Source organism: Musa acuminata, chromosome BXJ2-10 (assembly GCF_036884655.1).
Source record: "Musa acuminata AAA Group cultivar baxijiao chromosome BXJ2-10, Cavendish_Baxijiao_AAA, whole genome shotgun sequence".
Taxonomy (NCBI): domain Eukaryota; kingdom Viridiplantae; phylum Streptophyta; class Magnoliopsida; order Zingiberales; family Musaceae; genus Musa; species Musa acuminata.
Window position 1 is genome coordinate 25389367 of NC_088347.1, and position 16496 is coordinate 25405862.

Sequence of the window (16496 nt, forward strand, 5' to 3'; positions counted from 1 at the left end):
GGGAGGGAGGTTAGGCATTGGCTGGTCGGACAATGCAGATTCTGAATGAAGTAATGGATTTTATTTACACGAATATTTATGATGGACAATGATCAAATAAACAAAGCTAAATTAGGATATGAAAGTATATATGGTTACAAGAACAAATCCTCCAAACGATGGATTTCCACTCCCCCATTTTCCTGAAATGAATGGCTCTGCCTTTAAGACTATATGTCCAACAATATGAGCTTGAAGACTGTATGTACTACACAAGATTAGATCGGTCTGCAAAACCTTGGCTTTAATAAAATCCATGCCTTCATAATCGGCCAATTCAAAATTACTGGGGTTACTCAACCATATCCGTAACGTCATTAGATGGCTTGACAGCATCATGCCCTCCGCGGCGGGATCTGATGAACTCATCAATTCTTTGTTTCAGCTCTGCGTCGGGTATCAACATGTCTTGAGTGAGATGTGAACGATTGAATGGGTCCGTCTGCGTGCAATTCTCAGCATTAGTCATGGAAGAAATTTAGCCAATCAAATAATACTAAAGCAACTGCAACAGAATGATCTTACATTGTCACTTAGTAGGTGTCTTTGGATAACAACCCGATCCACTGTTACCCTTGATGAAGGTAGAATCACTGGATCTTTCATCAATTCGTACTATCAGACAGAGATCTTAGTCAGCATCTTAGAGAAGGAGAGCAATTAACAAATAAGCAATACCAGTAGTTCTCACAATTATATGCAGATAGGCTTGAAGATCAATTCCAACAGAAAAAGGTTAATTATCATGATCCTCTTTTTAGTTGACGGTCACTTTAAATGGTACATTTGTCATCTAAGCTTAAGCTTTACCAACTACGAGTGAAGAAGCTAAATCTATCTGTCATTTAACAACTTCTTCAAGGGAATATGAACAAAGACAATAGAGGAAGGGAATTGGTTAAGTTGACCAGCTCCATTTTCTACGAGGAAAATGAAGCAACAGTGGCTGCTCAAATAAGTTAGTGTAAAGACGAGTGCCCCATATTGGCAATAACCAACATATGCAAGTTTTGTGCAAAGAAAGTAACGGAGAAAGAAAATAAGATGAGAAGAAGAGATGACACGCAAAATGGAAAAAAATGGAGAAAGAACCAAAAAATACTAACCTATTTTATCCCCTCCATAAAATGTTTTTTTAGAGGACTAGAAAATGTATGAGAAAGGAGAAAGAAGATCTAATATCATTTGTTATTTTAGTCTACAACATAGCTCATCTTTTCCCTTTTTTCTTGTTTGGATTCTTTGGTCTTGATAAGTTTAGTGCAGTATCTAATGCTGGAATGTAGCTCATCTTTTCTCTATATTCTTGTTTGGATTCTTCGGTCTTAATTAGTTTTAACTCAGTATCTAAACTTCCAGGATTATTGTCCATCAGTGCAGGATTTCTATAGAAAAGAAACTTTAAAATCAAACACCTGAATACAATACAATATCTTCTTTGCAGACTTTGACAGTATTCTATATTTGCTTATGCTGCACGCACCTACACGAAAGCCAAGCACCCTAACATCTTGATTTTTTGACAAGCACTTTTTTTCAATCCAGGTGCAGCCATGCATGCTAGAGGGATCATAACCTGGGAACCCATGGATTTCACATCCACTGAGGTGTAATTTCTTTTGGTTTGTTGACTTAAACCTTTGCTTCTTAGAAAGAGAAGAAACTGTACCTGAATAGGGTCCATAAATTCCTCTGGTATTTCCCCAAGATTATTCTCCGCATCCATTGCTTCAGAAGCTGCTGCTTTGGCTTTAAGACCAAGTCGAATGAATTCCTCAATTACCCTTCCATCTTCACCAATTTTCCACAAAATATCAGCCGCAGAAGCAAACAGCTGTTTCAATTTCGGAGCTTCAGGAGACATTGTACTGACAGAAAGAAAGTATGTCCAAAGGACATCCACACCATGCAAGACAGTTCTTTTGTAGGAAAAGTACCTTCTCATTATATGATCGTCCATCCTTTGAGATTGCAACAGGGAATATATTGTCTTTGTCACCTCTTGCAATATGAACATAAATCTTGGCAATCTTTACAAAAGTCATTCACAAAACAAATCTTAAACTTAATGAAAAAGATAAAAGTCAAAAGCAAATTAAAGTATCCATGGCACTTACTTGCTTTAGCAATTGTTTCGGTTTAAATTCATACTTTTCTGGATCTTTTACACTAAGAGATCTCCGTTGAGGGCCAGCAAGTTGCAAGAGAAAGTAATTTAGCATGCTAGCCACCCTTTCAACCTGAAAAATAGGATTAAAAACTTTGAATAACATTGATCAAACAGAGAACAGTTGATTGAAATTGACCACATAAAGGTAGAGTTGTAGCAATCTCAAGACCTTCTCAAGATGGAAAACAGTTCAGAACTCTTTGCAAGCCAACAAATTTTAATAGTGAAAGACTACATACTCTAGTCAACCTCAGTACAACACAAAAACTCTTATGTCGACAGTTACTTTTTCAATACTACAAACTATAAGGTATGCCTCATCTGTTTGAGGAGATATGTGTCGAGACTGAAACTTAAGTTATAGTTCCCTATTTGCTTCTATAAAGCATATGTAGTTGCTCTGTCAAGCAAGAAAAATACAGATTTGAGATATTTGAGTGGAAAAGGGTTCAATTGCATCTTTCAAGTCATCCAATTGATATTAAAATGTCCAGAATAAATGTCTCACCATTTCTGGAAGCAGGAATGGTGCAGGTATCTGTTCAGATGTGAACGCAAGCATCCCAACATCTTCATTTGCCAACCTCATATCAAAACGAACAATCTGAAAGAACAAATTGGTTATGAGAAGGAAACATCTAACTTGCAATAAAGCCCATGTGAAGCTCACGTAGTTGAATGAAAGCCCTGGTAGTCGTAAAAAGTCCATATTTGAAAGTTCTACATAATAGAATCGAAGAGAACTCACATTTTCTCGTGAATGAAATAGCCGCATCCTCTCTTCCCTCTCCTGTGCTGGTCTCCGCTCCCATTCTGCAGAATTCGCCATTTCTGCTTCTATTTCTTTGAGTTCAAGAATTTTATTTAAACTCTCATCAAGAAGATAGATGCTATCATTGATAAGGAAATTCAAAAAGTTCAAATACACTCCCTTCTCCTCTTCCCTAGCAATCTGCACATTAAATTTTCATATGTTAATATGCAGTTATATGCAATTAGTAAAACATTTTGTTTATGATAAAACATATATATAATTGAAATAAAAATGATAGTAGCACAATGACAAGGGTCACCGTACCTGTCTCCATGCATTGCGATGGCTAGGAACATCCCAGAGATACTCTAGAAGTTCAGCAATATTGTGGCGAATTGTGAATTTATCAAAAAACTGCACAAGAATGATATTGAGCAACACACAAGGGCGACTGCAGATCGGACAAATGGAAAAGCACAAAGAACTATATGTCCAAAGTAACAAATCATATTGTTCTACCAGAATAATTACCTGTGTATGTGAACCAGTGAATTCAATATCCACATAAAGTTTCAGAAGATTTCTGACTAGATAGTCAAGAGATAATTGGTGACCCTCAAAGAGAGAAGCACTAGCAGAAAATCCACTGGAAGAACTGGAAAAAAGAAAAGTTACTGCAACAGTCAATAGCAAGAATCTAAACTGAGTCAAACTGAAATATTAACATCTAATCAATTGAACATTGATCAACCTTCTTTGTTGCATCCAACAATTCAGAACTTCAACCATTTTTGCTCTCAAATAAGGGTTTTTGATGTAAGTAGGACTCGCCATGAACATTATAATGAAGTTCAAGAAATCATCCTGACAAGGAATTAGCATAATGTGAATTTTTTGATAAAATTCAATAGCAAACAAGGAAATTTTATTGAAATTAAGTGCAAAATTGTGACTTACCAACACAAACCCTTCCAAAGCCTTTGGGATTCGAGAAGTTAAAATAAGCAAGTCCATGGCATCATCCACAAAATGCTCTGGAATGCATGCAAATTCCATAGGGCAAGTTGATGGCAAAGGCATTTTAAATCCACCAACAAGATCCACCAACCAGATAATAACTAGTCTGTAGAAAGATAATGCACGTTGAAGTAGTGCACCATCCTTGAACAAAAATAAAAAATAAGAAACAATGTTGTCTGAACAGGTAAACTTATGACTAGAGAAAAACATAAGATGCAACTTTTAAAAGTTTCAGTGGATTGCCAAAAAGGAAACAATATGTCTATACTAAAAACATTCATATTACAAGTGTAAATCCCTACCTGTTAGTGATAAATTTGACTCTTGTAGTAGTGATAAAAGAGAAATTAAAAGTGATAATAGATCATAAGTTGGGTAGTATCAAACCCTAAACTGTTTCAGTTAATTAAATTAAACTTCAAAGACCAAAGCTGAACCCCATATATGACTAATTAGCATTAAATGACTAAACTTTCACAATATTTTTAATCATGTATATATCACATCTGTTTATGTTTCATCACTCAACTAAACTAACATTGGAAGTCATTTCGTACCAGTGACAATCAAACAAACAAGCCTGTCAATGAAGTTAGTGACAAGGTAAGATGGACAATGAGACATACAACAATAAGGCAATCCATAAATTTCTGACAAGAGGTGTACATTTTAAATAATTTGTCAGCTAACTCGGGAAATGGTGAGCACTTGGTGAATATACTGACTAGAACATGTTGGTCAGTGTAAGAAATTGATAGCAAAGCAGAAAAGTTTCCACTCTTAAAAAAACAGTGAATAAAGCAATAGTTGCCATAACAGAATAACATAATGAGAATAACAAATTAATGCCAACAAAGATTAAAGAAAATGTTCATGATCCATCTCAAACATACTCGTAGAATCTGAGCTTCATAGCAAAGCCTGTCCTGTGATAATATCTCAATTACTTTCTCCAAACGTTTTATATCAGCCTCAAGTTGTGGAGAAGCTCCTTGTTCCCTCATGGCTTTAAATGAAGACAAATCTTCTTCACATCTTGCCAACTCCTGTAAAATATAAAATGCAAGAAAGTTTACCAAATTTGCTATATTTCTGAATTGCACTATGAATTCTCAAACTTAAATAAAATATAATATTAGTGAGAAACCACAACATATTGCAACTCCTAGAGAAGTACATAAGTAACAATAGGTACATGACAGTGCATCTGTAGCTTACTATCATGTGCCTGTAGATGTGGATGTGGTGTCATTTCTTTTGTGCAGCTGTAGTTGTAGATGCGGTGTAATATCTTTTGTGCCCTTATAACTATACTAGAGAAAGGACACCACTAAAAACAACTAAGAAAACTCAAAAGTCCCTACTAGTAGAACCACATCCTGTTTTATGCCTGAGTGAAGTTTAGGTAATCACCACTTGGTCCCTTGCAGATTTAGCACAGTGATTAAACAATGACATTAAATGCTTAAAACCATTTATAAAACTTATACCCCCTGAGTTAAATAAAAAGTGATGCCCAAAAACTCATCCTTCTAAAAGGATGCTCATAAAAGTTGGTTGCTTAAACCCCATAAGAGATTTTGCTCCTTGCTTCATAAAGCTTCACAAGTTATTCTTGAATCCTGCAGAACAGATCAGCCACAAAGTGTTTTAAGAACTCCTCAGTATCTAAGCATATGTATTATCCTGAAACTTGCCCTAATTTCCTAGCACAATAAGTGGTTAACAAAAATTGTTTAGAAGGCCATGCTTCAAAAGTCACTTTAAGGTACCTATTGATGTTTCTTTTTTTCCTTCCTAAGATTACACTCCTAGGACACATCCGTATGGCTAAGGTTAATCATATTTATGCTGTATTTCATCATTATTAAAAACCTCTATTCATTCTATGATTCATACTTCAATTATTGGCTTCAAGATTCAAGACAAAAAACTGCTAGGACAGCAACAAATTGGCGAGTTCTAATCATCCAAAGATTGTTCAAAACCTTACCTCAAGATCATATTGATGTTATTAACAAACATGTATTAACAAATTCAAATAAATAACACAATGACCTCCAAATCCAATGACCTGATGCTCTAGTTCAAAAATATGAATTTCTGATGTGCTTAATTTCAGTACCAACTACCAAGTCAGATACATCAACAAAATTTACAACAATAAGTCTTAAAATCCAACTATTTTGGATCAACTGCATAGATAAATAAAGTCATATCCTTGATTAAATTAATATTAATTAAATCTTTATTTATCGTTTCTATAAAGGCCTTTTTCAATCCCTATCTACAATATCTATAGCACATGTCTGTACCATCTTAAATATAAAATATTTTTTCCTCATTTTGTTCACTACGGAAGTTGCACTTAGTTGTTCACGAATGAAAATATTTCTTTTTCTATCTCTCATAGTAGCTTTATCCATCCATAGCATTCTCACTTCAGCAGCACAAATTTTTGTTTAGTTTATTTCTTAACAATACTCAAACGGTCCATAAAGCATTGTTGTTTTCCAGTGATCACATAAAACTCATGATGTCCAATAGATACACTTAAAGATTTATAGGGTTGGCCAAGAAATAAAAAGGATGAACCCAGTAGATGCTTTGATGTGGACGCTAGATCTAAGCGGAAACTCTTTCTAGATTATAATCATTGTGGATGCTTTAATGACAAATGTGCTTAGGCACAAGTCTGAACACAGTGGCAGTTGAACTTAAATCCACATAGGTTTGTCAGATAAGCGGCTACAAGTTATTAGTCACTACAATTAGTTATTTAAGGCACAAACCTATACAAAACAAAACCAGTTTTTACAAGAAAGTCACATAGGTATTTCTTATTGTCTAATTTCTGCTTCTAAAATTAAAGCATTGTCAGCAGCATTAGTGCTTCCCAATGTAGGAAGCTATCAACAATTTGATGATAACAGAAATAGGCACCAACAATTAGATGTATCAGAAAGTTAGGAAACTAAAGTACAAAAGACATTTAAAAACAAAGATGCAAAGTCTTCTATGACATACCTGAGCAAGATGTTTGAAGTCAGATATTGCTTTCATGAGCCCAAGGTTAAGTACTCTTGCAGTCATAAAGAAGCACTCACAAATAAATGAATACTTCTCCTTTTTTGTACAACTTTTTAATGGTTTAACCTGAAGGATGGAAGTCCCACTATTAGAACCAGAGCTTGTGGCTTCTTGAGACTCCAAAACTTTGTCAGTCTTCCCATGATTTTCATTCTCTATCCATGCTGTGACTTCTTCAGATGATGCATGCATAGACGTCAATTGTCTAGTACAACAAACTGAAACTAATTAGAAGCAAAACATTGCTTAATCAATGATAAAGATGAAAATGTCTTCAGTAGATTCACCTGAAGTCCAATCGACTATTATAAAATAAATATTTTGGATCAATTTTCTCTCTCTTTGTTGCTGTTCCATCCAAAAAAGGTTCACAAAGGCGAAGCATTACTGAACTAAGGTTCACAAACATGCCAGAGCTTGCACAAGAAAATGGATCAACCTACAACATGGCAAGTCGGTTACTACAAGATCAAGAAAAACAATAGATTAAGCAATAAAATATATTTATAAAAAGAAAATATGATGGATATGCATAAGTTACCTGCATGCCAGATCTTGATGAGTTTCTCTTGATCACCTCAGCAAGATACTCTAGAACCCTTTCTCGTGTATCCACATTTTTAAGTAAGGTAAGGGAAACCTCTCCCATACCATCATACAAAATGTTCATTACTGTTTTGATTGTTGTAAAAGAAGACAACAGATCAGCGGGGCGCCGATTTGATGATTCTGAAAAGCATTGCTGTCTGTGATATCATGAAAAAAAAAATGAAAAGAGAACAGTAGTGTCTATATATGTAAATGTGTATAAATAAACAAAACACGCTAGAGCCAAAAATGCAATATTGAGATAATAGCAACCATAGTACCATACAAAATATTTCTTTAAAACTCAACCACTATTTCTACGATATATAATTATACAATTGTTATGGACGCTATTAAAAGCAAACATAATATCTGTTTATGATTTTAAGAAATAATTTTTTTATGAAAGTTATAAAGTGAACAAAAACCAACTAAGTATCTAGAGATAGTGCAAACAGAATGAAGAAAACGAATATAAAGGAATATGCCAAACAAAATGGTATAAATAAGAACAATTTTAGGTATTCCACTCATTTGGACACTTCATTTTACAAAGATTATGCACACTTAAGTTATGTCATGACAAGGGATCATCGAATCCCACTTTTATAAAATTATTCAGTTCCAAGGAATCTAGGACAAATTATTATTACACAGTGGAGTTCTTACAGAAAAAATCACGAAGCATTCACAAGCACCAACAAGGTAAAAGACATACCTTTGTAAAAAAATAACATCATGTTGTAAAAGTTGCCAAAAATCTTTGTGAAACAAAATGTAAATGGAATTCAATGGATGAATCAGCATGCTTTCATCATCAGTTTGCAAAGAATAAATGCATGACTACTATGTAAAAGTACCGATCAGCACAAATACTAAACAAATCAAAATAAGATCTCTTTTCCTTCGCTAGAGAGGTTAGATGTGGACCTACAAATGGCTTTCCAGCTGGTTGTCCAAATTGTTGTATCTAGTATGACCAGAATTAGGAGTGAAGAGGAAAATCACAAACATGCAATGATTGATAAGGAGATTCAGCTACATATAACTTCAAACACAAGGACCTTTACTTTAAACCTGGAAGAATTAAAAATATCTAATCTTTAACGGCAGTAATAATCTTAATTGTATAAAACGTTATTAAAAATAAAAAATCATTGCACACAAAGTCCTTCAACTTTACACTACGAGAATAAAAGAATTTGTGAAAAACAGTCAGAAACTAACCCAACATCAGGTATGCTCTTAAACTCCTTATGATCTGGCAATGCACTAACATGAAGAAAAGCACCCAAAATACTTGCAATCTCAATCATCCTACCCTCCCCGATCAACAGGTAAGTCTCTTTCGGGATCCACCTGGGGTGATTCACCAAAGCCTTTGCGCATTTAGGAAAGCTAACCAGCAGCAGCAGCGCTCTCAATGGCTGCTGAAAGTTGCCTAATGCCGATACTTTGGCCACACTCTGCCTTAATTTCTCAAACAAATCGTTCAGAACAGGCTCCAAGCTCTCCTCATCACCATCCCTAAAGAACTCCTCGATAAAACCAGGCGGGCAACTTAATCCGCCACCCAAGCTATTGCCTGCGAACCCATCCATCGGCGTCGAAACTTCCGAGAAGATCATCGACAACAGTTCCGACGTAGCCGAAGCACCAGCCTGTCCCGTGGGCATAAACATCTCGGGATTCCCCACGTGGATCCTACAATAAGAGGCGATCAATCTCCGAGCTTGCTTGATGGCGGACTCGATCTCCGATCGGACAGAGGGGTCCTTCATCGAGGCGACCTTCTTGGATTCCTCGCATGCACGGCGGTAGCACCCGACCAGGTAGGGGAAGGGGGGGTCGACAGAGGGGAAGTCACCGGAAAGCCGATCGATAAGGACCCTCTCCATCGTATCGCGAGACAAAACGAGGGGTCTGCCCTCGCTAAGGATCTCGGCTGCCGTAAGCTCCAGGTAGACGACTTTAGGCTCGTTCTTGGCAGGTTCAGCGAAGGAGACGAGGAAGATCTTGCGGAGGATGATGTCCTCGATCTCCGCCGCGGATCGCTGGGGCTTCTTGGTCGCCATCGGAGACGACGTGGGTAAGGAGGGGCCTTCTCTTGTGCGAGGGTCAAGGTCAGCGTTCGAGGGATGATCGAGGGGGAGAATTAAGGAGCGAGTTAGGGTTTGTGTAGCGGGCAGAGACGAAAACGAGAGCGATGACGACTCCGCGAGAAGGGGGGGGGGGAGAGAGATTTATAGTTACAATTACAGTACCTTTTGCTTATCTTCTTCACTCGAAGTTATCGTCTATTCGAATTCGATATTTGTCATAATTAAAACAAACTAGTAAAGTAAAAAAAAGAAAGCGATTTCGCTTTTTCTGTCTCTGTGCTTCGTAATGCCAATACACACTCCTATCTTTCTCGAATGCCTAAAATATCTGCCTATCAAAAATAAATGTTTTCCCTCAAACCCAAATCCGTCGATTACATCGGACCGATTCCGGTATGTTAGTTACAATGTTAGTTATAATGTTTTGAAATATAATTGGGTTCAAATTTTAATGTTTAGAAATCCCCACAATCTTGAGAATTAATTTTATCATATATATCTTAAAGTTTAATAAGATAATTTATATGGGTTTTTGATAGTATAGAATGATAAATCCTCAAATTTTTTTTTTCTACTTGACGTTAGATTTAAATACACATATTTTGAAAAAAAAAATATAATATGTATATCCATTTGATATGTAGATAATATTTAAAAAAATGAGAGATCGTCGTCTAGTTATAATATTTTTAATCAAATTAAATCATTATAAATTAAAAAAATACTATAATCAAACTTAATTGGATCAAAACTAATATAGGGGGAATTCAGTGTCTTTGGATGAAAAGTAAGAATATTTCGATATCATTCAAAACAAATTATGACAAAAAGAAGTTTTTTTCGTCGTACAATCTTAAATTTAGGTCTATGTTTAGTTATTTTATGGTAAAAGAATGACAACAAAGGTAAGATATGAGCCGATTATAATATCTTTAAATGGATTTATAACGATAGTGTTGATGAGTCTTAGGGTTTTAATTATTTGCTTTATTATGTCTTTTAAGATTTTAGAAAATAATTTATATGAGTTTTAATAGGAGGTTTGATGGAAACTATGAAAGTTTCAACGTATTTCAAAAAATAATAACAAGTATTTTAATCAATTTTTACTTATTCTTAGATTCATGTTTATATATTTTGAAGAAGTATTCATTTATGGTAAGGAAAGACAACAATAGAAGAGTGAGATATGATATTTTTAGTTATTGAATTAAGAAGTCGTAATTCTATTAAAAAATACTTTTTTATGAATATTTGTAAAAAGGTAATGGCTCCATAGGAATTATAAAAATAATATATAATTCAAAAAAACCCAAAAATATTTTGGTAACTAAAATATTAGAAAGCCGATAAACATTATAATTGAATTAGGAACAAAGTTAGAACATGGTTAGGAAAAACCAAAGTAAAATAATAATTTTTAATGGTTTAGGAATATAATTTTATTTAGCATTAGAGTTTTCTTATTGGAATTAAGAATAAAGTCTAATTTGGAATAATAATATAATATTTTTTTGTTAATTGAACTGAAATTGGAATGTAGTGGGAAAGTATCACAGGATTCTTAATTGGTTTAAAATGATGTTGATTTATAATATATGGTTTAAATTAAAAGTATTTTTTTTTAACAAGGTTATGAGTAAAATATGGTGAGGAAGACTGATTGATACAGTGCACTTTATAATAGCTTTTAAATAATTTAAATTTAGGATTTAACTAAAAGTGAGTCCATAAGTAAAATATGATGATGACATCCACAAAATAAAATTTTCTAATTATTTTGCTTACTTTTTAAGATATATTTAAGTTTTATTTATTTATTTTTTATTGTATCATGATTTATGTTTCATCATCATACGAATATACGAATATCGATGCCTATGAGTCGATAGTCATTATGAAATATCATAATAACATCACTCCTCGATCAACTCGATTGCGATCATTCTTATAATTAAATCATCAACATTTTACGATTATGATCTCATATGAAAAAAAATAATTAAGTACATATAAGAGGAGATTTTTTTATTTATTAAAAAAATTAAATTAACTTGAGTTTTGATTTTTCAATCAAAGATGGCTCTCATCAAAACATACCACTCTTAGTCGACATTGAGTTATGTGGGCGTCTGCGCTGGAAAGATCATTTCTAGTCGTACATAGGCGTGGACGATGACACGCGCCATGTCATGTTTCGCGTGATACATCACAACATCCCACGTAGACCGAATGGAAGCCGGCAACCACGATACGATCCCGTTGCCATCGGTGCACCGTCAGATTTGAAATGGATGGACGAGATGGACTCATGGTATCCCTCTGCTTAGGACAATCTCGTAAACATGGAACCGTCGTTGCGGGCCCCATAGGAGCTCGGAATCTCCATTCCTGATATGGGGATCAGGGCTCGAGACGGAAGAGGGCCGAGGGTATGCGGCGGCTCTTCGTTCCTCCATTGCCATCCTTCTCCCGTTCGTTTCTGCTTGTTGATTCTTGCCGGGTAAGATCGTTTCCTCGATCGATCTCTCGTTCTATCTATCTCTCTCTCTCTCACATGGCGGAAAATTCGTCTTGTGGAAAATCTCGTTTTTTTTATTGGTCGCTAAAAATGCGATGTTTATTTAGTTGGTTTGTAGAAATTTCGTATTTAACCGCAGATTTTTGTCTATTCCGGTGGACTCTGTCCGTGCTTGATGAATTCTTTGTTATTATCGAGCAATCGGTATGTCGTTGTTTTGTCCTTCTCTTAGGAAGTTTTGGTGAATTATGTTGCATTACTGTGAGTGATGCATTTCCCCATTTCATCGTGAATCCACAAATTTATTGGATTTTGATATGGAGTTTAGGTTTTCTCTGATCGTGCACAAATATACTGACGGATATATGGTTTTCTGGCTTGGGTTTCCATGGAAGCTAATTCTTTGTCGTAATTTATGGTTTCCTTAGAAGAAAGGAAAAATCGTCATAATTAGCGTATTAGATCGAGCGAGAGCATCACTTATATTGCTGGAAACGATTAATTCCGATTGTACGGATCATGAAACGTTTACATATATCTAGTGGATGAAAAAACGTGCGTGTTGTCTCTATGGCGATTTGCATAGCCGTTGTTCGTTTTTTGCATCGTCAACAATTTGTGCGCGTAGTTGATTACCCTTTCTCTTATTTTGTCGTAACTTCTGTGGGATCTGTTATTGGCTGATCATCCTTGTCGTATATATTTCTTTTTTTTTCTTATTAAAATGTGTTGTATTCGTCATATTCAAGGAACATTATGATTCACTTATTGTCAGTGTATTTGGCTTGATTGCAGTATTTTTTGTTTACCATGCTATATTGCAGGGGTATGGAAGTTGATGATTCATAACTAATCTTGCATTTATATGCCGCTTTCCAATCTTAATCATCTTTTTGGAATTTTGCAATTTCTAATAAGCATATAATGTATATGTCAAACTTGATGGTGAAGGGTCTTTTAGTCAGATCTTAGTGTTGCTTTAATCTTCTCATTTCAGGTTTGCTTCGAGGGGCCTCTTACAATCCAGCTCGATTGAAGAGTAATATCTGGTGGTCATCGTGATAAATTCTGCTCGAATCTTTGTGGTTGTGAGCACGTACACCTCTTCCATATATTGTTAAGTTTTCCATTATCACATGATGTGGAAATTTGCATCGAAAGCAATTACCGGAAAATTATGCGCAAGTACCAAAAAATCAAGCTCTCAAAATCCTGATTGCTCTGATGATGAGGTTTCTTCATGCACTAGCAAGGAAGACGGTTTGGAGTGCCCGATCTGCTGGGAATCCTTTAACATTGTTGAGAATGTGCCTTATGTCTTGTGGTGTGGCCACACCCTATGCAAGAATTGTGTCCTGGGGCTTCAGCCGGCAGTAGTTAAACTTCCAACTGTCCCCGTCCGGCTACCTCTGTTCATCTCATGCCCATGGTGCAACATCTTATCCTTCCGTCTGGTTTACAAGGGCAACCTCAGATTTCCTCACAAAAACTACTTCCTGCTTTGGATGGTTGAGAGATTGAATGGTGATAGTCAGAGATCTCAGTCCACAGTCTGCCAGAATCTGTGGTCTTCAAGCGGCAGCCAACTCTTACAAAATCATGGTTACGATCATCACAACCAAGTATCTTCCCATGTGCTTGCAGAGCAATCAAACTCTAGCCAAACAGGTCTAGGCCACCTTGTTGGCGTTTATTTCAACACAGAGAGGATACATGCTACATTTCGGAAGTCTCTGGCGTTCATTATTGAACAGACTGCTAAGATACCACTTGTAATAATCTTCCTCCTTATAGTTCTTTATGCCATTCCTGCCAGTGCTGCCATCTTGGTGCTGTATATCCTGATCACAATCCTGTTTGCTGTGCCATCCGTTTTGGTTCTGTATTTTGCATACCCTAGCTTGGATTGGCTTGTCAGGGAAATCCTCACATGACATTCTCTATTGGCCAAGGCAGCTCTAAACTGATGGCTGCTAATCGTCGAGTGAATGGATGGATGATTAATTCTCTGAAATTCTATTACCGACTGTAATTTGTGTACAATAGTTTTCTTTTAATCTCAAATTTCTGCACTTAGCCATCATGCTCGTGGAAGATGGTGGTAGTCGCAGCTAATATATGTTGGGAAGGCATTATCTTTAGATTGTTGGAGGTTTTAATATTACCTTCCACCTCAAAAAATGTAGTGTTCTTGAATGGGCAAGGTCTTTAAAGTTTAAACATTCTGGTTTTAGTGTATATCATTCGTGGTATGGCATCATGGCAAATCATATATCTTTCCATTTGATGGTTTTTCATGGTATTCTTCAATTTGTTTGTCTTTCATGCTGTTCTCATTTATTTTGGATGTTCAAGTTGGTAAGCTATTCATTATTGTACAAAGAGCTTAAGTTCATACCTGGTATTCAATTGTTTTACTTGTTCGTCGGCTTGTCTGCAAATTGTGGTTTCCATCTTATGATGCTGTTTTACAATTGATGCCCGAAAGATCGGAACCGGGCTTTTGTTTATTTTCTTTTATTGAGCAGAGAGTCCTCTTCCATCCTCCAGTAGAAGACATCCACAGTGGCGGCAGCTACTTCAGTTTTGTTTATCTTGTTACTGCCCAAGGATTTGCACTACGAACATTCATGCCAAGATGTCATGCGATTCTCCAAAAGGTTCTAATTTAAATTCTATCTATCTGGTTGAAATAGTCTTTCCATTAGAATTTTCTGCCATGGACAGCAAGTAGAACTTGTGGGTCTGGTTTCCTGGAAGCTGGAAGCTCCTGAACTGTGCTTGTTGTGGATGTTTTTAGTACTGTACTGTGGTTTGTGCATGATGATCTGGCTAGCAGCACCTTGTTTTCTTTTAATCAATTCGTAAGTGAATTACATGAAGGTTAGATTTTACAAACCTTTAATGAATCTACCTATTTTGGTGGAGTACCACACCATCTACTCAATTAAAATCTAGATTGGTACTCCACAAATTGTGACACACCTGCCATGAACATTTGCTAGGTACTCCACATATGTACTCAATAGAATTGTGAAGGATTGTATCAATTATCAACCCATATGATCCACTGATAATTTGTTGGTTTGAATCTAAGTAAAGTCGCATCCAATCTTGCGCCACCTAAAAACGTTATAAAGTCGACAGATGACGAGCTAAGTATGGAGCAACATTATCTTGCTACCCACTACTCGCATCTAGTCATTTAAAACTCGAGATATCAAGATATTGAGATGATTGATGTTTTGCTTTACTTGTCGCACCCATTACAAAAACAGTTCAAAAATTTATCAAAATAGATCATTTTTAGTCATAAGTGAGTCATGAGTGGACAAACGACAAGCAAAGTGCAAAGTGATACTATCTTGCTACTCGAAAGTCGTATCCAACCTTGTACCACCTAAAAACGTTTTAAAGTAGACGGATAACGAGCAAAGTACGGAACAACATTATCTTACTAATCATGACTCATCATCATCTAGTCTTTTGTGACCAGAGATCTCAAGATATTGAGATGATTTATGTTTTGCTCCACTTATCACACTCATTCAAATCATTTGACTTTAAACTATATAATTAATAAATAATCATAAATAAAAATTTAAAGTGAGCAAAACATAAATTACTTAAGATGTCTCTCATTTGGAGCTAAGACTTTTAATAAAATTTACTATCTATTTTTATTTTTACAAGTAAAATTATCATCTTAAATTGCTAGCCCCTTTCCATTTTTTTTCCCTCTGAATGTTAGTTAGCATAATTAGCAAATTAAAGATCTTCATTCTTACTACCAAAAAAAAAAAAAAAAAGAAAGCAAATTAGACATTTGTTTGATACCTCATGTACTTCAAATAGAAATTTTGTTTAAAAGAAGGTATAAATATCACTACCATATGCGATTATATATTATTTATACATGTTTTAGTTACATTTGCAAGATAATAGTCACAATTGGGTTCGATCCTCACTAATATCGATCTATTGATTTTTGAAAACCATATCATCTATCTCATCTTTATTCTGCGATCAATCTAATCAAGTCTGATCCAACAATCTAATTTGAAATTGTCACTTCTCCTACATGAGTAAAAGTGGCTTCTTACTTTTTTTCCTTTAATGATCAAAGCCACTCATTCCTCACCTCCAAGATTCTCTTACTAAGTAACACCCCCTGTAGAATCCATATCTTAATTGCTTTCCTTAATGGCTAAA

The 16496-nt window shown here is 35.4% G+C and overlaps 2 protein-coding genes across 2 annotated transcripts; one reads left to right on the forward strand and one right to left on the reverse strand.

Annotated features, from left to right (window-relative positions):
• Window positions 1-39: 39 nt before the first annotated feature.
• LOC135624649 (probable ubiquitin conjugation factor E4) lies at window positions 40-9892 on the reverse strand. The gene is made up of 16 exons (XM_065128475.1): window positions 8889-9892; window positions 7615-7819; window positions 7361-7512; window positions 7011-7278; window positions 4877-5029; window positions 3921-4124; window positions 3715-3827; window positions 3495-3618; window positions 3288-3377; window positions 2958-3161; window positions 2718-2813; window positions 2157-2279; window positions 1977-2069; window positions 1709-1873; window positions 565-654; window positions 40-481 (listed from the first exon to the last, which is right to left on the reverse strand). Exons 1-16 carry the CDS (start codon window positions 9734-9736, stop codon window positions 332-334), a joined length of 3078 nt encoding a protein of 1025 aa, XP_064984547.1. The 5' UTR covers window positions 9737-9892; the 3' UTR covers window positions 40-331.
• Window positions 9893-12122: 2230 nt separating this feature from the next.
• LOC135624650 (uncharacterized) lies at window positions 12123-14581 on the forward strand. Its single transcript, XM_065128476.1, has 2 exons — window positions 12123-12266; window positions 13282-14581. Exon 2 carries the CDS (start codon window positions 13421-13423, stop codon window positions 14216-14218), a length of 798 nt encoding a protein of 265 aa, XP_064984548.1. The 5' UTR covers window positions 12123-12266; window positions 13282-13420; the 3' UTR covers window positions 14219-14581.
• The last annotated feature ends 1915 nt before the right edge of the window (window positions 14582-16496 follow it).